Here is a 27,337-nt window from a genome sequence, read left to right on the forward strand (position 1 = left end):
CTTAAAAAAACAGAGAAAAAACCCCACAGTGTTTAACCTTAATTACCTTTTCAAAGAGCACAAATATACTGATAAATAAAAAAGACAAATCTAAAACATTAAACTGAATTGAACACAGAGCCCAAGAAAATGCTGGACAATGGTAACTTGTTGCCAATCAGTTTGGCTTATCAAATGGTGACTGAATCGCCCTTCAAACTCATCTTTTTTATTTGCCAGAAGCTCACTTTTTATTTTTAAATAATACAATTGTGACAATCAACGCAAAGACCCCACAAAAAAGTGTCTCATCCAGATCAGTGCGCCGTCAGTCACAGGAGATTCTGTCCGTATCAGCGTGTCAAATTAGCTATGCGTTGATACGTTGTCGCATTGAATGTTCATTACTTATGCAAACTCGGAACAAAATCGAAGATCATCGAATTTTACCTGAACTGGGATAGTAAACACAGAAAATTGATTGCTTGAAAAGTCTGTCTCATTTGGGCTTTCTGAAGCACCTGAGGCTAACATCGTTGGCAAGCAGAAATAAGTTTTAAACTTTTTAACGACGTGCTGACGCACACGGGGAAATTTGAGCCAAATAAAGAGTATCTGCATATATTATTTTGATTGAACGCTACAGACAGACAGTAAGTAATGGTAGACCATTTTCTCCCTGCAAAATTGGTCGGACGATGTCTCCTTGTACATTACGGTCGTGTCTTTCCCTGTAGATGATGATGCACAGTCGCACAGACATTGTATGATGAAGGAGCAGAGACGCATAAAGCCACTCTGATGCTTAATGGAGAGCTGATTCGTTGCTGTGCCGCCTGCGGTTCCGAGGAGACAAGAAGCCTCCACGGAATGGCAGACACAAGCTTGTGGGAGCTTATCAAATGTCCAAATGTACACACAAGCACACAGCTGGTTGGAACAGAGAGAACTGTAAAAAAATAAATAAAATCCAAACAGCAATACCTTATTCTGCCAGGCTTCTAGTCAGCACTCAAGTCATCATGATTTTTAATCAGTGTATTTGAATTTCAGTTTTCCCACAAAATCGCCAGCTGTACAAGGCTGTGCAATAGAGGGCATATCTTTCAAGCATGGGCAACAATTATTCCAAGACAGCTTTCTGCCTTCAGTGCTTTGAATGACCAAAAGCCAATGATAGCCTAAAATGAGGTTTGTCCCAATTTAGTCTCCTTAAAAATATTACCTTCTTTGCCCTATATAAAATTAATTTTTCTATCCGTGTATCGGCATGCAACCATTCACACTCAAATTCGCATTTTTGGATGAGTTGGTCTTCAAAGCTCCAGTCCATTGATTTCTACACCGCTTATCCTCATTAAGGCTGCAGGTATGCTGGAGGCTAGAGGTGAGCTTCAAACCCAGAATCTCAGAACTGGCAGACAGACATGCCAGCCACTTGGAAACTACGGTGCACAGGCTTCACTTGACGAGTTCAAGTACAAAAGCTCACAACCGTCATTATTTAGCCATAGAGCCATGAACATTCTTCCATGTTTTATTTTCTACCCCCCTGCAAAAACAAACCCCGATGTAAAATATGTCAAAAACAAAAGAGTTTTATTTCAAAAAGTGGCATACACATTTTACTCCAGCTAGCTTGCTTCTTCTCCCTTATAGCCAACCACGAACCCGTATGCATTTGCATACTCACATACATGTCACTCGTCACGTATCTCTCAAACTTGTCTGTGCCCGTCATTTCACATCAACTTGCTTGTATAGTGTTGATTGGGGTGAATGTCAGTATAAAATATGGTTCAACTTCCTGGACGGCTAATTTGCGTTAAAAAGACTAATTGGGCCACAATTAACTGTGAGTTTTAATCGTCAATTAATCTGTCAATTGTTATATTAATCTAATTAATCAGCTGGAAAAAAAACGACTGACTGGTACTTTTACAATTATATGTCAAATATTTTCCGGCTTGGGCAATTGACAACAAAAGTTCCAATGGTGGTGACATAATCGAATTTGTACGAGAGTCGGAATACATCCTGGTTTATTACTAACCTACACTAATGCACAAGGTCAGTCCTAATTAATATCCCGCTTCGCTGGGTTCAGTATACAAGTGTAGAACTACCTTTCCACTCTGATGCATCATGAATTGTGCAGGATTGCTGTGCTAAAGAGACGCAGTCGTGCCACCAGCTGTGTCTGCCACTCAAACGCCAAGAAAAAGCAGGTGGGGAAACATTACATTTACGAATACTCAATAACAAAATCTCCATCTTGGACTTACAAGCTCCCAGCATGCGTTTTGACGTTGAAATCTGCTGGCGGCTGCCATGCAATCCACCAAACACAATGAGATGCTACATGAATTACATTACATAATTGAGCCTGCTTCACCATGAAGAACATGGCAAAATCCATTGTGTGCTTTATTATGGCGCCGTAAATCCGCAAGCATTTGCTTTGTTTTCCAATTTTATGGAACCAGATGCGCACAGAAGTGGCCATGTGATAACACTGATGTTATTTAAATGCCTTTCATGGCCTGCTTGAGAATGCCTTGGCTTTATACCTCACTTTGATTTTGTGTCTCAGTGATGTTTAATCATTGCCATCGCTCATCCACAGTGCTGGACATTTGGGAGCAAGTGTTCAATGAAAGAGTAAAATTGGAAATGTGGGTCAGCGTGCCTAGACTCCAGAGCATAAGAGTTAATTATGGGGGATGGTGGGTTGGGCACGGTAGCTCAGTTACATTGTTTATTGGTGCTCCTTTGCTGGTCTTTATTTTAAAGCCTGAGACAAGAGGTCACTCTGAGAACACGACTTGACATGGAGATCTAAAAGAGCATGAGCCCTCAAGTGGAAAAAAGCCTGTTCACCGCTACACAAGCAAATTCTATCAAGCATTTAACGAGTGCTTCGGACCTATAAGGATTTGGTTCTCATAGTGGATGACTATAAACAATGAGGAAGGGCACCTGAAAGTCTTTCCTAAAACATTTTAAGGCAGGGGTGTCAAACTCATCTCACATTGTGGGCCACATACGGCCTCAGTCGATGAAAAGTGGGCCGGACCATTAAAGTTATACCATACTCTGCTATAAATAACCAAATCATGTCTTTCCTTTGTTTTGGTCTAAAGAAGCACAAGAACATTAGGAAAATGTTGGTGACATTTAATCAACAGATCTTTTACAAAACATTTCATGAAGCTCTTTAGATTTTCTTAAGACAAATTTACTTTTATCGTTCACACATACGTATTGCAACTGATCCCATTATTGTACAAAGGCACACAACTTTAACAAGTAATTGGTATTGAAAAATATAGTACTGCATTTTTAAGATTAAACGAGATTTATAAAGAAGGGAATTTTTTAAACCATTTACACGTGCATATAAAATCTAAATGTAATCCCTGCCTACACCTTACAAACTAAAGAGCGTGCAATTAAATGTGTAAAGAATAGTATTCACATGTCCTTGATAGCGTCTGCTGTGTTGGGTCTACCTAAGTGATAGACTGAGGCTGCTGGCTTTTTTTTGTTTGTTTGTCAGTTGAGCAATCTTCCGTCTGGATCTTTCATTCATTCATTCATTCATTCATCTTCCGAGCCGCTTGATCCTCACTAGGGTCGCGGTGGGTGCTGGAGCCTATCCCAGCTGTCTTCGGGCAGTAGGCAGGGGACACCCTGAATAGCCAATCGCAGGGCACACAGAAACAAACAACCATTCGCACTCACACTCACACCTAGGGACAATTTAGAGTGTTCAATCAGCCTGCCATGCATGTTTTTTGGAATGTGGGAGGAAACCGGGTCTGTAGATGTTAATTACTTTATTGAAGTTCTTTCTCTAGTTTATTGCGCCATCCCTCCCCAACCTTGTAAGCACGTTTCGGTTCTCTTGCCATTGCCAGTTTCAAGTCGTGTTAACTTTATTGTCAAATGTGCTCCATGTGCAACATATAGACAGCACAGATGAAATGTCTTTGTCCTCAACCACAGGAGAGAAAGGAGCCGTTGCGGGTACCCGTGCCGCCAGCAATACCACAGTTAACATAAAATGACAAAATAATACAACACAACACATAAGACCCAGTCATGCAATCTTAACCACTTTTTCTTCGTACACTTTATTTGTGGCAGTTATATATGAAGGAGGAGCGAATCAAAGTGTCCTTTCACCAGTGGATCAAAGACGTCATGCTGAAAATGTGTGCACATCTTCTACAAGCTAAGTTTGAAAGCAAACAAGAAGACGGAGCGTCCATTGACGCCACACCCTATATGTTCCTGTGGCAGTTGATTAATCAGTGCCACTGTGAGATAGGCCACAATGTATCCCAAGAAAGCGTAGTGAAACTGTGGGATTAGAATGCATGCTTTTATTTTGAAGGCCGGGATTTTGACAGATTGTGTGCCACATGTTGCCTTTGTACACCGGGAGTGTTATTACTTTGAATTGTAAGTAAAAAAATGTATTGTAGATATATGCCTTGCTTGAAGTTGAACACTTCAAACACAACAAAAAAATATTTGGGCTGAACACGCATCAATTGTAAATGAATAGCCAAGTGGCATTGTTTTGTTACAAATCATAAGTAGATGTATAAAATTAAAGGCATAATTTAGATCGAAAAAATCTGTATGAAAACTGAATCATTCCACTGTACCTCAAAATCAGCAGCTTTTCAACCTCAGCGCTTGCAGACCAAGGATGTTGTGAGTCCTCTCAAATGCAGGCTCTTTTAAATATGGCTTTTTCCCCCCTTTTTTCACAGGAAACTACCCGACTATCCTTGACAGTCCTAATAACACAGTAAATATAAAATAAGTAGATAAATGAGCCTTTGGGAGAGTCGCACATTTTTTTCTTGCTACTTGGCAGATCTAAAAAACTGTCTCGGAATATGCTGACCACAATGGGTTACATAAATGAAATGCAAAACGCGAGCTCATTTGGAAGTACATCACATCAACGGATCCTACACAAGGTGAAATGTTAAGTGATATGCTTTAGAGAAGTTTCTTTTCGATCACAGATGGTCTCGTTAATGTTAACATTTTGGGAGAGCGGGAAATGTGTGGGCGCTAGAGAGGAATAACTTATTGGCTAAAACTCCCCACTTATAGTTGAAACCGTTTTCAACTTTTACTGGTCTCTCATTGAATGAAACTGAATTGCGGTGCAGACAAGGTGGCAACCAGGGATTAACATGACAGGCGGCTCATGAAGGGCTGCAACATGGCTCCATGGGCACTGCGCAGACTCGTCACATGTCTTTTCAATGTAAATTGATCTTTTAGGCTGAAGAACAAGATGAAAAGTGAGATTTTGAAAGGAGTAAATGGAGTGGAGCAGACTGTATAACTTCCTCTGTAACAATACACTTCAATTGCACTATTATCCGGGTGAACTGCCATAATTATACAGCGTGTTACATTACCATTATGTATGACAATCACACTGAAAGTTTCCTTTGACTCTCAAGTTACCCAAAAGCAGCTTGTGCATGTGACAACGTATCCCTGTACAGTCTGTTCACGGATTTCTGCTTTGCTCTTAATATCAATACATGTGATTACGGTAGCCTTGTCGCTCAAACTTGACAACAGCGAAACAATGAAAGTTCACTAGCATTATGTGAAACTTGAAATGGAACTTTACTGACTGTCAGCGGCTTTCACTCGACCCAAAATATGCGAGGGACACTGAGATCTCATTCTCAGACCTTACCGGCCTACAAATAAAACTTTAAGGTTCGTAGTACAGTACACAAATAAATGTCTTACGGGTGATTACAAACATTTAGAAAAAGCACATAGGCATGGAGGACTCAATGTAACTTCCACTAACAACACTTTGTTTGGCGAAAGACAGTGAGCTTAATATTAGACAGGCTAACGAGTCGCGGTGTCACTTTAAGCAACATATATACTTGAACACAGATGGCATAGCAACACATGTACACAGACAGTATAACAATTCTCAAAGGCATATGCAGTGTTCTTTATTCAATTGTTTATCTACTATTATTTAAGTAGTTGCAGCTACAGGCAATTAATAACCTTTCTGCATGGGGAGACTTTAATTGCTCCCAGATTTCACTGTTAGCGGCAGAGCTTTGTCTCTACACTTTACTTCCTTGACTCAAATTAATACTTCCTTATTTTGGCTCTTTGGCATCATTTTGTCACATCATCGAGCGGTACAGAAATACCACAAAAAGCTGTAATTAGCTGAGGATGGTTTTCTTTCAAAACAGAAACACCAAGAGGAGAACTTGTAACCAGGGAACATCAAATAGGCAAGTTATGACTTTAACAAATCATAAAATGTGGATTTGTGTCACTTTTTTTAAAATCGTCACGTAAAAAGTCAGAAGGAACTTAACCAGCTGAACACATAAGAACTAAGCATTGTATGTGCCAAATGGCCTAAGTGGGCATTCATCTGAGAAAGTTACAATGTGATGTTTTTGAGCAAATATTCCCAACACTGTAATTGTTTCAGTTCATCAATTACATTCAACACAGTGAAGGAATGTCAACATTGGTTTGAGTCATGGGGACCGAATATAAAGTTGCAAGCTCCCCTACTCCTCCATGCTACGCCGGCTTTACAATCATTCGTGTCAAGCAAGATCAGCGTTTTGGTGACCTTAAGTTTGCCGCAACAGTAACATATGTTGTTTTTTCAGAACCCAAACAGCTGTTTCTCCCCTTTCTCTTGAAAGATGTGGACAGAACTACTGAGGCACATACCCAAGCAGTAGGTTGGACAGCAAAAAACGGCCGCCAAAGTCCACTACATCTGGCCGCTAGATAGGTAAATCAGTTCGTGATCCCAAATCGTCAAAATGAAAACAACACCTCAATGCTTTCAAATGTAAATGTCTCACTTCTAATGGGAATTTTTCGTACTAATCTTGAGGAGGTCATTTTGATAAAGCGACTTTTGGGTCGGAGCATAACAGACTCTCAATGAGTGTCGAAAGAGAAAAAGAATGGGAGGGAAAGTCGGTGTTGACCATCTTTCTGTGCACAAATCATCTAGATTTTGATCTTCTGTGACTCATATTGAGCAGTGTTTGAGAAACTGTTTCATAGGATTTGACACCAAACAATAAGGAAACAATCAATAAAATTCTCAGCATCAGATGTCCATTTTCCATAAGAAGTGGAGGATTCTTTGATAATAAGGACAATGACTACAAATGGTTGTGAATTGGCACAATCACAGTTGTAGCTGGGATTCGATTTCCAGTCTAGTTGTTCTCTATTTAAAAAAAAGAAAATGTGTTGTGTTTTAAATATATATATATATATATATATATATATATATATATATATATATATATATATATATGGTTCAATTCCGTCTCTGGCCTCCCCGTGTGAAGTTTGTATGTTCTCCCCGTGAGCATGTGGGTTTTCTCCAGGTACTCCAGTTTCCTCCCTACATTCCAAAACCATGCATGGCAGGCTGATTGAATACTGTACTCAAATTTGTCCTTAGGTGTGAGTGTGACTACGGATGGTTGTTCGTCTATGTGTGCCCTGCGATTGGCTGGCAACCGGCTCAGGGTATCCAACGCCTACTGCCCGAAGACAGCTGAGATATGCTCCGCAACCCTTGTGAGGATAAAGCGGATCGGAAAATGGATGGATATATATATATATATATATATATATATATAGAGAGAGAGAGAGAGAGAGAGAGAGAGAGAGAGAGAGAGAGAGAGAGAGAGAGAGAGAGAGAGAGAGAGAGAGAGAGAGAGAGAGAGAGAGAGAGAGAGAGAGAGAGAGAGAGAGAGAGAGAGGAGAGAGAGAGAGAGAGAGAGAGAGAGAGAGAGAGAGAGAGAGAGAGAGAGAGAGAGAGAGAGAGAGAGAGAGAGAGAGAGAGAGAGAGAGAGAGAGAGAGAGAGAGAGAGAGAGAGAGAGAGAGAGAGAGAGAGAGAGAGAGAGAGAGAGAGAGAGAGAGAGAGAGAGAGAGAGAGAGAGATCGCTCAAGTGATGCATCACTGCTGTTTGCATTCAGGCAGTATCTCTTTGCATGCATGTGTCTGTGATCAGGTTCTCTACAGTACAGTATAAATTGAATTTCCCCTTAGGCATTATAATTGGTCATAAATAAATAAGTAAAATTTAAAATGATGATGGTGAGAGTTTGGACATTCGGAACTTGTAGGTGCCTGTCAAAATGAATATAATATATTCCTTTGTAGCTCATCGAATGATTTGTTCCAAGTCCCTACGGAGTGTGCAGCTCTAATGTGTGGCGATTAATGTCAAGGGGGCACGTGTGGAGCAATGCTGCTCTGGTTTCACATAGATCACTCACACACTGTCGAATCCTTCGTGGCATTCTCTTTGTCCAATTAATTAGGGCCTTAATAAGTGCTCTGAGGGCCTCAATAAGCGCTCCGAGAGGGATGCAACTGGTATCTACAGGGTGATGACAGAGCCAAAGGCTTCCATGAGCAAATGAGGCCAAATTCTTGCCACTGTGGCCTTTAATGAGAATCGAGAAGTATTGTGCTGTCAAAGAAAGTTACTGTTCACATAAGTTTGTAGATGCAGCACAAAGAAATATTGTTCTAAAAACAGATAAAACCCACAAAAGTTAGACATGTAGTGTTCCCCAGCTAAATAGTTTGTGGAACAGTTTGTCATAGAAATCCATAATGATTGTATGGTGCAGAAATCTGTGGCTTATAGGGATTGCTATTTATGGGTTTTTACGGTATATTAATTGTGCCACCTGCGATTGGCTGCCAACCGGTTCAGGGTGTCCCCCGCCTACTGCCCGAAGACGGCTGGGATAGGCTCCAGCACCCGTCGCGACCCTTGTGAAGATAAAGCAATCGGAAAATGGATGGATGCATGATTGTGCCACTTAATAAGTATGTTAATGCATTTAAATGTCTTTAAAGTACGTGTGTGCATGTTTGCATGTGTATGTGTTTTAATGGTCACTCTATATTGCAGATTTTCATCTGCGTGTAGCGGCTGGGCGTAGAAAGCATCCCAGCGTTGATTGATGCTTCACTGTACATGCTTTCCACTGGGTTCCTGTAACCCTTTTTACACACCAATTTTCATCCAGCCACGTCTTGCGCAAAATGCATTTTAATTGTGCCAATGGGTAAAGTTCTATTTCTTTCGGTATTTTTGTGGACGGAAGCGATAAGAAAGGGCCTTGTCCGCTGCTGTGCGAGTGAACAAAGCTGACTTGATTCCCTGCCAGTCGAAGGGCAGAAGAGGCACACAGTTAAGATGGCAGAAATACAAAGTACATTTATAAGGAATTGCTAGATCTCCACTTGTGGATGATGTCAAGTTGGCTCCTGCGAAGTGGGAATTTAGAGATCACCTTCTACCGTCTATCATGCTTCTGTGTCTGATATCGGACAACACTGTTTCGTGCGAGTTCAAAAAAGTTCAATGCATGCTGATGTCATGTTTCTGAATGAATATGATGACATCCACCACACATCAGCAGAGTGCAGAATCTGTCTATCTGTGCCAGGATCAAATCCACAAAAACTGTGTTACATCATCTACGCCAACTCAGACCCGCGAGACGGAGGCCAGTCCGTCAAACATAGTAAATTAGACGAGCCTTGGCACAAAAATGAAGACACGCCAGTTTACGTTGTGCACACTTACACCTGTCGACCAAAACAGTCTGAGAGGCAGGACATGGCCTGTATGTCAGGTGTCACCAACATTTTTGAGGGTGAGAGCAACTTCATGTGTACCGATTGTGTGAAGGGCTACCAAATTGATACACGTCTGAAATAACATATTTGTCCAAAATACCTTCAATATAATATGAGGATGTGTTATTTTTAATACTTGATGATTTAAATTGTCAGACTTTGATCGTGTTTCGAAATGTCTCACAGTACTGCCAATGTTTGCATTTTTAAATCATAATTTCTACTAGCAAATCACAATGTCCAGGCACTGGCGGGCTACTCAAGTGGTCTTCACGGGCTACCTGGTGCCCGCGGGCACCATGTTGGTGACCACTGCTGTATGTAATGTTTTGCCGATTCTGGGGTGACACCTTTCACAATCGTCGGTTGGCAACCCACCACTATTCTGGCTTCTTGTTGTTGTCACGTAGCTAGGTGGTGGTGGACCCCAAAAAGCAGGCAGGAGGGAGGAGCGGGGTGTATTTGAAGAATTGTATTTAAAACAAAGAAAATAAATCCAAAACACACAAAGTCCAAAGTATCAAACAAAAACCATGACTAAATCTAAAACATAACAATGAACTAAACATGACAGTAGCAAGAAGCAACAATGACCGACACCCAGTGTTCGGGCAGGAGTCCTTTTATACAACTAATTACTAAATGACCAACAGGTGAGCAGCTGCCGGGGGAGCCCTACAGTGCCACCTGTTGGTCCCTAAACCGTATCATGACAATTGTAATCTGTCATTACTGGACAGTCCCGGGGCGCTTGTGTCTTGCGCCTGTAATGGGCAGCATTTTTCACAGCCCCGCTTTGTTCAGCGGAGAGATCGGTGCTGTTGAACGGTCTGCGGCTGGATGGATGTATGGCTTGGGGAGCCGACGATGAGAAGAAAGCGCAGATGCGGATTTGGAACTGGGAGTCGCGGCTTGAAGTTTGAAGTGGATTACATGGGACAGGAGAAGTGAACTAATCTCTTTTCATCAATGGACGCTACAGCTTCGTGTTTGCTTTCAAAACTTAGCTTGGAGCAGACGTGTGCACATTTTCAGCATGACGTCTCTGACCAACTAGTGAAAGGACACTTTGATCCTCTCCTATTTCATCTATAACTGCTTCAGATAACAAAGTGTATGCAGAAAAGTGCTGAAGTTTGCACGACTGTCTGTGTCCTATGTGTTGTGTTATTTTTGTTATTTTGACTTCAAAATGGCGCCGCGAGAGTGGCTGCCTTTACAGCAGCTCCTACATTTTGTTGTTCTACTTCTTCCTTTCATAACTTTGCTGCTGTTAATTGGGAATTTCTCCATTGCGCGACTAATCAAGGTTTTCGAAACATTTTCGAAATATAAAGTTATGCTCATAAGTTCATAGACCCTTGCAGAATCAGTGAAATATTTTTGGAGATTGAATGTGGGCCGTGTCATTTATTTCTTTATTTCTTTGTTTTATTTATTGAATGTGCTCTTATGAAATGCCTCTGAGTTTAATTTGAATGCATGAAATCATTTTATTTTGCCTCATCACTCATGTTTTCTATGAGGAATGGTATACATTTTGTAAATTCCACCCGGGTATGTGAGCTTATGAGCAAAACTGGAATACCCAAGCCATATCAGAACTATATGTATAATTCACATATGTCCTGCTCTGGTGAGTTGAAAGTGATATGATTAACGCGATGAAAAATAACTATATATGTATATGTGTGTATGTACACGTATATACACAGACACATATGATGTCATTGTGTTGCAGCAATGTCCGTCCCTTGCCGGGTCCTCTGTAAAAGGCCAAGCTAATGATGCAATTTGGAAGTATCTCCGTGTAAAAGTGGCTTTAATAATTACAGTTTACTGAGATACAAAAGTGGTGCTGAGCGAGTGCCAATTTGTCGACTGCATCACTGGCTGCACCTCAGCCATTAATCTTGGCATGGTGATCGGAGATGCCATCCTACCCCCTCCATCAAGCAGATGTTGTAAATCCACTGCAGCTCGCACAGACAGGTGCCCTGCAGCCACTCTTTTTTTTTTTTCCTTCTTTTGTCTGCTGCCTCAGTAATGGCACATTTCCTTTCCCGGAATGCTGAGGGAATGAAGCGGCACGCTGTCAAGCTTCCATCATCTCCTCATTACAAGGTTATACAGGTTAGACTAGTTGAACCTAGAGGGGGGCAGTGGCAGGAACCAAATGCTAATTGTCAATTTCAGCCAGTGGCGTAAAAAGGCAGGCACGGGGAACATTTGTGGACTGCAACTTGTTCTTTATCGCATATTCCCAAAAACAATTAGTGCCGGGAAATGTTCAAATACTGATGTCATTATGTGTTTTTCACAATACAATCTTTCATTTGGATGATTTTGATGTTTCTTCTTGAAAAAGTTTAGTGACAAAATGGTGAAAACAAACTTAACAGCAGAGAGTGAATAAGCTTTTTTTTTTTATGTCCAAGTGCTGGCTTCACGCTATCCATTGACATTCTCATCTGGGATTTATACATAAAACAAATAAATTTAAGCAACTGACATAAGTTATGACTTAGCTTATTGCTTACACTCAGTGCTGTAACGATACGGAATTATCCTGTTAGGGTGGATCCCACAAACGTACACAAGGATAGGATGATGGTACAAAAATAGTTTCTTCACAAACGCAAGAAAGACAAAGCAAATAATGACGCTGGTCAACACACCAGGAAAAAAAAACGAGAGAAACAAAAAGCGTTTGCAAAAGGCAAGGAAAATTCAAATGGAAATTGCTTGTCTCACAAAGAGAAGAGAAACAAATCATGACAAATACCAACCAAGAATAATTTTCCAAAGTAAATGGCTATTTAGAAGAAAAAAGAGGATAATTAAAATGGAACAAGAAAAACGCAGCAAAATATGGAACGTCTAGAACACAGGTGTCAAACACGCCTGATGAAGACTTAAATAGTTCGTTGCTCTTGATGGGTAACAGGAGTGCAACTGAACAGACCGCAACACATCTGCCACATGCTGGAGACTACCAAAAACTGAATCAGTACCAAACACCATAGAGAGACCATCTGCACTAGCATGGATTTTGCTGTAGTTATAAACTATTAGGAGCATGTACATTAAACAGAAACGGTGCAGCAACACAGACAGACAACATAACAATACTCAAAGACATACGGTATATTATTTATCCTCTGAAAAACAACTGATATCACAGACGCTAACTGGGTCATTTAGGAGTGAAACTCTTTTTTCATCATGTATGGGTTGTATTTACTGTTTCTCTAAATGCTATTTTATTATTTTATATTCAGGTTTTTTTGTTACAATCCTCAAGTTCGATTTTTATTTATTATTATTTTTTAAATGTTGTTGTTTTTTCTGAGATTGGACTGAATGAATGCCATTTTCATTCATTTCAATAGGAAAAAGATTATTTTGAGTAACAAGCATGCTCATGGAGCACATTAAACTTGCAGATTTTTGGTTTTAACTTACATTGGTTTGGTTTTAGTGTGATCAATAAACAAAAGATGAACAATGTCAAAGTGCCCCAGCACTCTTCACTTTTCCCAAAAGTGACCCTCTATGGGGGAAAACAAAAAATCCTTGTTCGATTTTAAGAAGTTATTTTTTTTTACAACAATCAACTACATGTGGTGTCTATCAAAAATTGTCCAATAGCACCAACTGCTTTTACCACCTTTTAACACAACTGAGCAGGATTTATACTTGACACCCCCTGCACACTGCCATTACAAACAGGCAGTTACAGAACTGATGCTCCTTCAAAGGTGGAAAATTTAAGGGCAATACTTTGTTCCTTCATTGTGAGTCAGTATCGTTGAGCACAACGTGCTAGTGGGTGAGATACTGAGATATTTTTTTTCTAGAACATTGTTTGGATTAAACTCATATGCTATGTAAATATGTGTCAGGGCTCTTCTTGAAGTCAATCTGTACCCTCATTAAATGTGACTGATCAATTAGGATGTGCAATTCCTTCCGGATGACCTGTTCATCCTTTCAGCCAGCTCCTACTCTAAGTTCATGTCATTGCCTGACTCTCTCAAATCTCAAATCAATGTAATGTTTTTAAGAGGAATGATAAAATCGTAGAACCCCCATGGATAACTCTCCTGATTGTTAGGATGCGGTGTTTCTCTTTGCTGTCAGGTTCCATCACATCGAACTGAGGCAGGACAAATGACCTGTCAGGGTTTGTGAGCTTCTGGCCATGCGGCCGTTTCCTGCATTTCCCATTTCTACAACACAACAATAATTCAATTTATTTCATGCAAACAGGCATTTCCAGACATTCCTTTTGATTGTGGCCACACACGGCTTTCGCTGATTTGATTAACAGAAAGAGATCCTACTGGGCATAAGAGACGGCAAATTAATTTCTGTTGAAAAAGCGTCGCCCTCGTGTACGTTCCGGCTTGGGAACACTGATAAGGAACTATTGCGTTATCTCGGCTGAGGCTCAGTCGTATTTACTTGTCTGTGCATGGAAACTACCACTGCAACTTCAATATAGTCTGAGGCCACAATGACTTTTTAATGAAAGAACATTAATAATGCAACATGGACACGTATCAAATAGCACTGTTGCTGGCTTCATTCATCCTGCCTGTCATGAAATCTGTGCAATGAAAAAAGGCAGCCGCATCCATCGCCGGGCAGATGTACAGCCCGGAAGCGTTGAGGTCGGCTTGTATTGTGTCGCTTTCAAGATTGTTTACGAAATGGTCTTGCGTTGCACGACACTTGTAACAAAGCTCTGATGACATATAGCGGGGCCGTGTAATCGGCTAATGTTTATGGAAGATTGAAATCTGAGCGACGGCAGAGGGCGAGGCAGTAAAAGCCAGGATGTACAATCACTAAGGGAACGGTAAAGGAGATGAATATCGGTCGCTCTGACGCTGCAACTCGAAACTCGCAAGAATAGTAGCTTTTTTTTCAAAGCAAGAACCCTACGGATTTTAAATAAGATCATAAATAGGATAGCCAAGGTAGCTTCGGGCAACTGCCAAAGGAGACATACACTGTTGCATGCCATGTGTTGCCACCTAATGCTTGTGACCCCAATTCGTGATCTCAAGAAAAACATCATGACAGCAGCGACGGAAAGCTACATCCACGCTCTGGTTATGGCTCCTGGCGGCATTATTTGGCTGGGTGCAAGACTGGCATTGAAACATGAGTTCAGAACATTCTGCTTTGAAAAACAGCGATTGCTTTTCACGCAGTCAATGGGGATCCTTTTCAATAGATTTGCTGAGCATGAGTGGCATCCTAAATTAATACATGCTGGAGGGGGACAGTACTGTATATAATCAATAATAGTTCCAACGCTCACACTAAATGACAGTGCCCTTTCTCCATTTGTATTGTGGTTATTAATATCAATTTAGCAAAGAACAGACGAAAGTTGGCATCCTAATGTTACAATTTTTCTCGAGGGAAACATTACTGTTGCCAACAAGGTCTTTTCTAAAAGAGTGGTTCATTACATCTTTGTAAAAAAATACAATTAAAAAAAAGAGTGGCCATACGTAGCGGTAGGTCCTAGTGTGCAATGAAAATTCGCATTTCACACTCAGCTAACTTAAGGAAGGGAGAATGTCCTTGGACCTTTTGTCAGACCCCCTTTGAAGAATTCCCTTCCATCTATCGTCATGAAATTCAACTTAGATGTAATAGTGTCCAGGAAAGAAGTGGCGCTCCAGATTCCTCTGCAAAGGGGTTAGGCATGCCTGCCTGGAACAGTTTTTCTGAGTGGGAAGAATCCAAGATAATGAGCCTCAGTTTCCCTCAAGTTCACAGAGGACTTTTTTTTTTTTTTACTGAGCACATTGATCACGATCTATGTTTGCTGTGCCTAATGGAATTGGTTTGCCTGTTAGTACCTCAACTAGTGATATCGCACATTTCCATAAAGATACGATACAAAGCAAAATAGAACGAGGTATCCTTGATACTGATAACGGTACTGATACTTCGTAAAGGAAGACAACGTTGTTGTTGTGGTCGTAGTTTGCAGGTGTTCAAAGCTGTTGCAAATACTGCAGTGACTTCATCGGAAGGTCAAAATATTAAACAGATATCAATGATGACACTTGGTGTGAAAAATTATCAAAAGTATGAATATGATCATCACAATTGAAAATCTCTCCAATTTAGATAATTAGCTTGTTTAACTTGCTCTTCTACACGTTTCCTCACGAATATGTTACCGGATGATGCCGATAGCAGTACAGTAAAATCTCATCTGTCACGGTTTAGACATACTTTGTCGTCAGTGTTATTCGATTTGTTTTCCCCGTTTGCCTGCATTTACATCCCGCACATCATGAAAAAATACCCGCGTCTAGTGATTGAGCCAGTTAGAGCGCAGCTATCGTTTTGTCAGCCGCTGATTGTCGGTTGTGTTCTGTCAGCAAACCAAAGATACTGTCATAAACAAAATTAAATAATGAAAACAATAAATGAATGGACGTTTGTTTTGGTTACTAAAACATAATAAGAATGAAAACGCTTTTTAAAAAAATCATACTTAACTAAAAAAGAAATCTGACATTTATAAAACTAATACAGCCAGTATAGAATACCAGGTGCTACAATTTTACAGTTCAATTCTGTTTTGTTCTGGAAATCGATTCTAGAATCGGCAAGGCTGGTATCGAAATTATCAGTACTGTTTCAGCCAACGCTAAAGGGGGTTGGCTCTCATCTTCATATGTAGCAGAACCAAAATGCAATCCTGGACAATGCTCATTGAGTATGAAGAGAGTTGTGAGTGCCTAACCAGTTGTAGGTCACTTTTGTACATTTGTAAAGCCGGCATCCTGGAATTTTAGGTCAGCGGTCTGCGCTCCCAAACCGGAGATGTGATCGTGGCAAAGGTTCGATCGAAGTTGGATGGAATCCGCAAGGGTTAAAATGCCGCCGGTGACCTATATCCGTTGCCAATACTGTAGTGGACGATCGAGTGAGGTTTTCTGCTTGTAGATCTTGGGTCAAAAAAGGTTGGGCACCGCTGATGTAAGTGACAGTTTGAGGAAGTAGAAATGGAGGAAGTCCGACACTGGATCCTGCATTTTACTATCACCGTCGATATCACACGGTCATTGAGGCAGACTTGAAACTAAACACCATCCTCATACCACTTTTTTAGCCAATAATGAATAAAATGGACTGCCGGGAAGATATGACAGGGAAGGTTTCGTTCATAAAACGGGAAGTCAAGTCAAAAAATTGCTTGCACTAATGTGTCCTATCTGCCTGCACTCACCTGAACTGAGGCATGCACCCTTTTTTATCCATGTCAGGGGGCGCTCATTTTGCCACCTGATGCCGTGTGCCGAAGAGCTCAGTTTGGCAACATCAAATGATCAAACTCAAAAACAGGTTAGCTGTGATTGGTCATTACCTGTGCCTTTTCTTCGGCGCTATGATGTCATTTTCAGTCGATAGTAAGTGGCAAAATGGGCCCCCCCCCCCCCCCCGAAAGATGGATAAAACTGGTGAATTTTGCTGCTTAATTCGTTTTCCATAAATGCGTTATTAATCAGATTACCGTGTTTAGACTAATGGGACCACATAAAAACATATTCTTGTTAAGACTTGACTTCCCCTTTAAATAGTAAACCGCTGAGCCCATCTGAACACCACTGCGTCGTGAAATAGCAGAATTTGCCAAAGCACGTAATAAACTCTCCAGAAAAACTAAAAGCAAGGAGGTGTCAGTGTGGCAATATACAAAAGGGAGTACACACCTGGCGGTTTAGTAAATATTTTACGATGATCACATTCCGGACAGCACTGAAGAGGTGACACTTGACCACAATGTAAATTGTATGACTTGTGCAAAAGTATGAATTTACTGTGCTCTTAAAAAGAACGTAGCACACTGACATAAATAGATATGTATTAGCTAATTTACATAATGGCGGCCCCGAAGCATGAGTTGGCATGTTTACAAAAATGTGAAGGTTGCACTTACTGTTCCTTGTGCCTCCCTGTCGTTTACTTCTCATTTTATTTAAACAGATTCCATCACGATCAAATAAAAGGAGGTACTTGACAGTAATAATCAGGAAGTGACATGCTTTGCATTGATGAGTGTCACTCATGCTGCCATCTTTGTGTTGTGATAGAAGTCATTACATAGGCAGACGATGATGTGAGGCATTGAATATAATGACACCGTGAAAGGTCAGAGCAGCGAAACGGACATCGAAAGAATGCGTCTCCGCTGCAGACTTTGCAGCCTTAATTATTGAACACTTTTTAAGAGCTCTGACTGGAGAAGACGAAGAGCCTTTCTGTCTCGAAAGCTTTTAACTCCTCTGTTGCATGAGTGAATGAATGTTACTAAGCTACTGAGTATTGATAAATGGCATGCTCACATCCTTGTTCGAGCTTTAGTTCATGCTCATGAGACATACACAAGGCCCTGGTGGTCTAATAATCAGCGCTGTTAAAAGTTCAGGAAAGACGCCAGGTACTATAAGGGCGGATGTTTGCTTGTTATCGCTGTTTGTTACAATCCTAAAATGCTTTAAAGGGGGCAATGGGACTTTCTGATTCCTTGTACACAAATAGATGGCTCCCTGGAGTGCCTTGCCTACCCATCCATCAAGTGTGAAATTACAGAATCAAGTCCATTTTGTGTCAGCATTAGGGAGAAAATATGTCTTAAAGTGAGTCATTTTTTATTTATGCTGGATTGTGACGTAACAGTTTACCTAATTTACATAACGTCGGCCCTTGGCAGCTTGGTGATGACGTACTGCCTCCTCTGAGTGAAAATATAATCCATGCGTCTACTGTCCTTATGGGAGCTCACAGTTCATTAAATTTGGAGCTTAACAGGTCACTACGCCCTTGCTCCACCTGCAGTTGCAATGTGAAAGGAAGTCACAGGGCGGTCTCACAGTGCAGACGCACAGGGTTTGATCGTGGCTCTGACCATCCTGTGTGGAGATTGCACGTTCTCCCCGTGCCTGTGTGGGTTTTCTCGAGGTATTCAGGTTTCCTACCACATTCCAAAAACATGCATTGCAGGTTAATGGAATACTCTGAATTGTCCCGAGGTATGAATGTGAGGATGAATGTTTGTTCGTCTATGTGTGCCCTGCGATTGGCTGGCAACCGGTTCAGGGTGTCCGTGACCTGCTGCCTGAAGACAACTGGGATAGGTCGCAGCACCCCTCTGACCCAAGGACAAGCAGATCAGAAAATGGATGGATGGATGAAAGGCACACCCAACGGTAGAGGGTGGAAAGCACCACCTCCAAACTTATTTCAGCAAGGTTGGGGAAAAAGTGAGTAGTGTGTTATAATAATGTTCAGCCCATGTAAAGTCTACTGCTAACCGAAACAGCAGTACCATTATGACCTTAAAAACAATGAATAAAAGGAAGTCTGACATTATGACGACACTGCATCTTTAATGTTTTTAATTAGCTTTCCTTCAGAATCCGACATGAGCCTTCCATAACGTGTGCATCCACATTTATGGTGATTTCTATATGCTTAGATGCCCGCTGTCCACATATTTATGAATGAAATACATCTGAAATTCAACCACCACAGATGTTTGCTGATCTGTCTGCCTGTGCCTGCCTGCGATCAAATTCACCAAAATCACAGCACTTGTGCATCGCCGCAGATCCCTTGTCTCCAAAAATAGATTAAATAGTGTCAAATTCAGGTGCACCAGTGACGAAAAACTGTCCTATCAGGATCGCGCAACACTCCATTACATTGCCCATAAATCTCATGCCGCAGCAGTGTATTTAGGTGTTATATACTCTCTTGGTTGTGCACGTTTTATTTGGAGCCAAATAGAGGTTAGAAATACACATTTAACCCTTTCAGGAACAGCAGTTACTACAGTGGACAGCTTATCATAATTCATGACAAATGCCTTGGAGGAGGTCAAGCCATAGTATGCTTGCTAATGGCATGCTCTGCAGTACTTATCTATCACCGTTACAGACACAGGTCACATCCCACAATGTCGTAGCCATAAAGCCAAAAAATACAGTTTGGCTGAAGCTGGGTGGTGAGACACTGTAGACCAGGCGTGTCAAACTCATTTCACATTGTTGGCCACATTCGGCCTCGGTCGATGTAAAGTGGGCCGGACCGTTAAAATTATTCCATACTCTGCTATAAATAAACAAAATATCATGTCTTTCCTTTGTTTTGGTAGAAAGAAGCACAAGAATGACTTGACTCTGTTTCATTTGGCTGTCTAAATCTGCTGATAGAAACGCTCTCTGGTATTCCTTGTCAGGCTGATATTGGCAAAAGCTTGTCGGTTCTCGAGACATACAAGTTCAGCCGCCTTCATTATGCATCGTTTCACAAAGTCGCCGTTGGAATATGTCTTTGATACTAATGTTTTTTGCTAACAATTAGGTAGCTGGCTTTGACTGCTGTGTTGAGTCTCTCAGTGACAGGCTGTGACTGATTTTGTCTTCTCTGATCAAAACAGTGTTCCCCTAGTCGGGAACCTTTCAGCAAAATATTTGGAAATGTATGTCAGTGAGAGCCATATATACACATATATATATATATATATATATTCATTCATTCATTCATCTTCCGAGCCGCATGATCCTCACTAGGGTCGCGGGGGGTGCTGGAGCCTATCCCAGCTGTCTTCAGGCAGTAGGCGGGGGACACCCTGAATCGGTTGCCAGCCAATCGCAGGGCACACAGAAACGAACAACCATTCGCACTCACACTCACACCTAGGGACAATTTAGAGTGTTCAATCAGCCTGCCACGCATGTTTTTGGAATGTGGGAGGAAACCGGAGCACCCGGAGAAAACCCACGCAGGCCCGGGGAGAACATGCAAACTCCACACAGGGAGGCCGGAGCTGGAATCGAACCCGGTACCTCTGCACTGTGAAGCCGACGTGCTAACCACTGGACTACCGGGCCGCCTTACACACACATATATATATATATATATATATATATATATATATATATATATATATATATATATATATATATATATATATATATATATATATATATATATATATATATTCATTCATTCATTCATCTTCCTAACCGCTTGATCCTCACTAGGGTCGCGGGGGGTGCTGGAGCCCATCCCAGCCGTCTCCGGGCAGTAGGCAGGGGACACCCTGAATCGGTTGCCAGCCAATCGCAGGGCACACATATACGAACAACCATCCACGCTCACACTCACACCTAGGGACAATTTAGAGTGTTCAATCAGACTGCCATGCATATTTTTGGAATGTGGGAGGAAACTGGAGCACCCGGAGAAAACCCACGCAGGCCCGGGGAGAACATGCAAGCTCCACACAGGGAGGCCGGAGCTGGAATCGAACCCGGTACCTCTGCACTGTGAAGCCGACGTGCTAACCACTGGACTACCGGGCCGCCCACATATATATACTGTATATATATATATATATATATATATATATATATATATAATATATATACTGACATACAAAATGTCAGTATATAAGCCTCTGAATGTATTTTTTAAAATAATTTTGTGATAATACTCACCATTAATGTGAATGTTTTTCCATTCCACACGATTGCTAAAAATCCAGCAGAACTATGGGAATGAAAGTCATCTTGCCGGGTCCATACGCGAAGTTACTGCTAGCTATTTTGCACACTGCTCAGTAGCTTGCACACTTCCTTTCGGCTGTCTCTCGCACAGTGTTTTGATACAAACGTTGCATGGGGCGTGTCAAACTGCCACTCTGCATTCGAGCGTTTCATCAATGGTATTTTGTCTTTGCAAATCAGATACACCGCAGAACCCGTTCTCTCCACAAAGGCGAATCCTTCTCTCCATTCGTCCTGAAGTCTACCAAACTCGCCATCTTTTTTTCTTTTCGCCATCTTATTCGCTTAGGATTGGCTTTGATCGAACCTCCTTGGGGGCCGGTTCCAGCTCACGGGCCATATGTTTGACACCCCTGCTATAGACCCATAAAAATCATTGAAATTATAAAAATGAGGCAATGTGCAATGAGAACTGAATGAGGAATCACACTTTTCATTTTATGTCGCGTCAAAATCTAGGGATGGGTCCATTGCGGTCTCTGAATGTTCTGAACTCCTGTTTCCATGGCAGGATTGACATATATTGATTAGCCCAGGGGGGTGATATGTTTATGTTCAAGTACAGTGAAATCCCGCTATGCGACCACCTCATTTAAACGACCACCTTAAAAATACGACCGGTTTTGTACAGTCCCAAATAGAACGCCTATGTATTGTATTGTATTGAAACCCTAGAAATGAGACCACCCCGGAATTCAGAATTGCGACCGCGATATCCGGTCCCAGGAAGCTATCGCCTCATAATTGCGACCAGGTGTGAAAATGGCAGCAAGCAAGAAGAGAATTGATTTGACCCTACAACAGAAAATTGAAGTTATTCGAGCCAGTGAGCAGCCAGGATCGAGCCAGCGAACATTGGCTGAGCGGTTTGGAGTTGGAAAAACTCAAATCCAAACCATTTTGAAGAAGAAACGGGAGCTACTAGACGCATACCAAGCAAACGCTAGCTCTTCTAGAAAACGCCTGTGCTACCGAAGTGACTACGACGACGTGGACGAGCTAACTTGGCGATGGTTTCAGAAAGCGCGCAGCCAGAATATCCTTATCAGCGGACAGATGATCCAGGAACAGGCACGAGAATACGCGAAGGAGCTTAAAAAGGACGAAGTCTTTAAAGCGTCCAACGGTTGGCTGGATCGTTTCAAAACAAGGCACAACATTGGAGGCGCTAAGCTGTCAGGAGAGCGAGCCAGCGTAGATCCCGAGACAGTCCATGGTTGGAAACAGCGGCTACCTCAACTCACAAGAGGGTATGATCCCTGTGACATCTATAATATGGATGAAACAGGCCTTTTCTATCGAGCTCTACCTGATAAATCACTTGTGATCAAGGGTAGTGATTGTGCTGGTGGAAAGAAAGCTAAAGAGCGTTTAACCGTAGTTATGTGTGTAAGTGCCACAGGAGAGATTGAGATTTTCTCTTGCCTTATACATACATAGACTATTCAAATGCTTAAATTTCTTTTGTGTACAATACAGTTGCATGTACAATCCATCATTTATTACTCATTGTGTGTACATGACGCTACAGTATATTGTTGCATGTGAGCCACATTACTTCTGCATTATCATTACTGCATGCCACTTCAGAAATCGGACCACCCCGAAAATAAGACCACCTTGAGCAGTAACATAGGTGGTCTTATTTCTGAGGTTACACTGTACTTGATAGTTTACAGAGGAGGACACTCCTTGTCTTCATTCACATTTTGCCTGGCAAGGTTTCAGCATGGCGCTAGTTTCTTTAGTGACTCTGTAAAATGAAAATAAATGAGTATTCTGAATTTGACACAGAAAAGCTTGTTAACAACCTTGTTAAATTTGAATGATTTGAAAAAACAAGTCAGTGAATTCAACAAAAAATCAGTCTCCGCAATGACACATTCATACAGCACATTTGACAATAAAGTTGTATTCAATTCAATTCAACTCAACTCAAGTCAACAGTATTTATAGAGCACTATCAAACAGCCATCGCTGCATACAAAGTGCTGTACATGGAGCAATGTAACATATACATATACAATAAACAGTATAACAAATCGGTAAAAGACCAAATAGTAAAACCAAGAACAAATCTAAGTCATGCTGAGTCGAATGCCAAAGAATACAAGTGAGTTTTGAGGAGGGTTTTGAAGATGGGCAGCGAGGAGGCTTGCCGAATGTTCAGTGGGAGATCATTCCAGAGAGAGGGACCAGCAACAGAAAAGGCTCGAACCCCTCTGAGCCTCAGTTTAGTTCTTGGTATTCAACATTCAATTCAACATTGTGACGTGTGCAATATTGAAATTTGATTTCCATTTCCATTCAAACAACGAGGAGCTCTAAATCAGCCATGCCAGCCGGCAAACCACGGTTCTCCTCAGACATTTTTCCCCCTTCCTCGCTCTTCTGCCTTTCTCTCTGTGACTCCTGGCATTCGCAGGTGTCATTCAGCCACTCTCAAGTGGCCACATCAATATGAAGCCCCAGTCGACGTGCAAGCTGTCACGTCATGCCTCCCCCCAACCCCTCGCTCTTCCACTTTATCTGCATGACGTCTGCGCATTCACAATGAGGCACTCTAGCACCCAGCAGGCTACCCAATTTTCAGGGCGGGGGCATGGCTAGCTAGCCAGCTGCATGTTGTAATTGTGCAGGATAAAAATTTCAGTCAAGTTTTTATTTATTAGGGGAGGATGTCATTGGCCCCCGTTTTAGCAATGCCCCCCTCCCCAGCCCCTCCAAAAAACAACACAAAAACTCAAATGGTGAAAAACAGTTTAACATTATAGCTTCACCATTTACACTCTTTGTCGGTACATTTCCAGAAATTATCTTCTTTAAACATGTGCATTATATTTCAAAGCCTAATATTTTGGGGGCAGATTTGTGATGCAGTGATATGCCTGACAAGCATAGCACCTCAAAAATATTACAATTTTGAGTGAATTCATTTTTGTGATTAAAAAAAATCTACAAAATGACTTCCTGTACTTAATGTAGGTTTCTTGTTTAGCAGTTTTATGCCATCCTTGAATGGCATTGTTTCATGCAAGAGAACCTTTTGCACTGAAAAAAAATGACAGTATGTTGCTATTTTGTCGTTTGCTTCAAACCCTTTGTTGTTGGGTTAGGATATCGGCTCTTTTATCCATGCATTAAAAAATGTACAATCCAAAATGAAATTTATTAAGAGCATATACTGTATTTTGCACTTATGCATATCTTTTTTTTCCATATATAAAATAGCATTTTAGTCATACTTCTGGTTTGGGAAGTGTGTGGTTATATGTGACCCCTTATTAGCAATGATGAAAAATTGAGGGCCCCTCCAGCATTAAAGTTGCCCATCCCTGCCTTGGCGCATACGAAGGTGTGTATTTTGATTTATGATGCATTCATCTAGCTATGTGAACGACTGCACAGCTTTCTCCAGAGCCTGCATTTACTTTTCAATTTATTTGAGTCTGTTCTGTACAGTACTGTGATTGGGCAGTCTGTGTTTGAGGGATGCTGCTTCGCCAAAGGTGAACTGGTTTAAGAGACAAGTTATCAACCATTACTTCATTCCATAAAATCCTCTTTGTTTTTTTGTATATTTACATTCGTAAGGGAAATGCTTAAAATTCATACCAAACGATTTTGAACATCACAGTCAGTTTTTGCTACCAGCGGAACTTGATCGAATTTGGTTGTGAATTATCTACCTTTCGACATTTAACTTGCGGCATCTCCACGGAATTTCCTATCGAACCTAAAATAATCACACACTCGACGATGTGTGCTTAATTCCGTACAATGTACAGCTTCTGTGTGAATTTGTCAATGCACACGCCGCTGCACATTTATCACGCCGATAACATCGCATCGCTCGGCACGCAGACGACACGCTAGGGGATCGACTTCATTTTTCATACCAGCCACGGCAACAGCGAGCAGCATAAACTCTCCGTCCTGCGCAGTGCAAGAGCTGACCCTCCACTTGATCAATGTCTGTACACCAGGACCTCCCGCAGTTTGAGTTCCAGACAACTTTAATGCAAAACTAACACAATTTAATTCGATTCATGATGTTATTGAATGATTTAGTCTTTGCACTGCTAATTGCTTTTGGCAGATAACCTAATTATTGTGAAGGGATATGAGGAGTGTCATATACAAACATGGATCTCCAGATTTGCTCTTAGTCAGAATAGCTTCAGAGTGTGCCCTGTGACAGGGTTGGCAGGGTGTTAGCTGGCATATGTTTTAGCTCACCACAATTCCTTTTAGGACAAGTGCTATTGAAAACGATGGATGGCTTACAGGCATCTGACTTCTGTGTCATTACTAAATGAATGGGGAAATAATTATGATAAGACTTTTAAAATATGAACATTTGTAGGTTAAATTAGCTTTTCAAAACACCTCATCTGAGGTGGACCGAATGCACTGTGACCGAGGTGCCTCAGGTTGTCCACTCCTGCACTCGTGGCTTATCTTCCCAAACACATGTGGACTGATCTTTAATTATTTTTAGCATGTACGACATGGATGCACTTAACAGAAAATGAGACACGCCACTGTGGGCGGTTGCCTCCCCTTCAAAAGAATCAATACTGCTCCTACTTTCAATTATACAGAGAGCAGGTGTCACTTTAATGCTGCATGGGGATTCTTTACTGGAATAAACAATTCAGCACAGCATAAATAATTACCACTGTGCAATAACAATAAAACGGGGACAAATCGACCGGATCAGGTGCAATTCATAATACAGCAGTTTAAAAGAAAAAGTACAAGCGAGAAAAAGAAAATATAAGACAAAAGGAAAATGAATAGAACAGTGAAGAAATACAATTGAATAAGGGGATTACATCGGGTGTTGGTTATTTTTTATTATTTTATTTATTTATTGGTCGCGTTAATTCCCCTCGCGGCTAAATTAAAGTCATTTTACTTATTCAATCCACTTACCATAAGTTGTGAGATGGAGAAGATAACGCCCCCACAGGTCCATCTTTCTGCGCCAAATGACGATCTTTCCCCCACTTTGGAATAACAAACGCGTGGGAACTTTCACCTTGAACCGTGCAGTTAGGCGAAGAGACGTAGGGATCCACACACGCGCAGTATTAATGATAAAATAATTGCTGCTAGGAAAATGACACGCACTCTCTTCGAAGCCGTCAAATCGTCGTTCGGTTCCCTTTTAAGGTGGTACGATCCCATCAGTCGACCCGAGACTGTGACTGTTCGTTGCGCGTTTAGAGCCACGCGTAATGATGATGAGTGGAAGTTCCACTGCGCGTCTTCTCGTCCGCAGCGTGTGTGTGAGTGAGAGTGGGAGTGGGAAGAGAGAGTGGGAGTGGGAAAGCTGAAACCTACTACCACGAGTCGCGCAAGTCGCGCTGAAGATGATGAAAATGGACGGAAATGTGATTTCTGTCAAATATCCACTGGCCACAAGATTAGGTACACCCGCTTCACAATCCAATGACATCCAGTAAGCGTTGTCTTGAAAAGTCTGCCTTTGCAGAGAGAGAGAGACTGAGAGAGAGAGAGAGAATTGGCTGCGATGTTTTTCAAATGCACCGCGTCACACTGAAGGTTGTTCCTAATATTCTGCCTTCTTTATTTATTGTGAAAGCGCTATATAAATCAGCATGTATTGTATTGTATTGTATTGAAGTCACCTCATATTGATAGTGGTGATGATGATTAATCAATTATTAATATCTCTTTACGATGAAACCTTTTGGTGGAGAAACATGCCAGGACATCCAAAAACCAGCAGTTTAAACGGTCGTCGTGCGTGACGTCAGCTTCAGTCTTCCGCTCAGTGGGCATTTGAAGAAAGTGTAGGCTAACTTTTGTGCGGGGAAGGCCACATTTTATTCTTAAAAGAAACAGATGATGGACAAGGTCATTTGTGGATGAGGGGAAAATTTGAAAGTTGAAAGTTGGTAAGATGATTAGTCATCATCATAATAAAAATTGGCATAATCATTGTCATTTTAAATTGGATTAATTTAGTTACAATGAATTAATTAATTA

The 27,337-nt window shown here is 41.3% G+C and overlaps 1 protein-coding gene across 1 annotated transcript in view; it reads right to left on the reverse strand.

Moving 5' to 3' along the window:
* Positions 1-26,569, reverse strand: part of gfra4b (GDNF family receptor alpha 4b) — a 41,464-nt gene extending 14,895 nt beyond the window's left edge. Inside the window, exon 1 of the mRNA XM_052075102.1 lies at positions 26,258-26,569. Within this exon, the coding sequence (XP_051931062.1) occupies positions 26,258-26,300 (43 nt within the window). The 5' untranslated portion in view covers positions 26,301-26,569. The remainder of the gene's footprint in view (positions 1-26,257) is intronic.
* Between the last annotated feature and the right edge of the window lie 768 nt (positions 26,570-27,337).

This window comes from Hippocampus zosterae, chromosome 1 (assembly GCF_025434085.1).
Source record: "Hippocampus zosterae strain Florida chromosome 1, ASM2543408v3, whole genome shotgun sequence".
Lineage (NCBI taxonomy): Eukaryota > Metazoa > Chordata > Actinopteri > Syngnathiformes > Syngnathidae > Hippocampus > Hippocampus zosterae.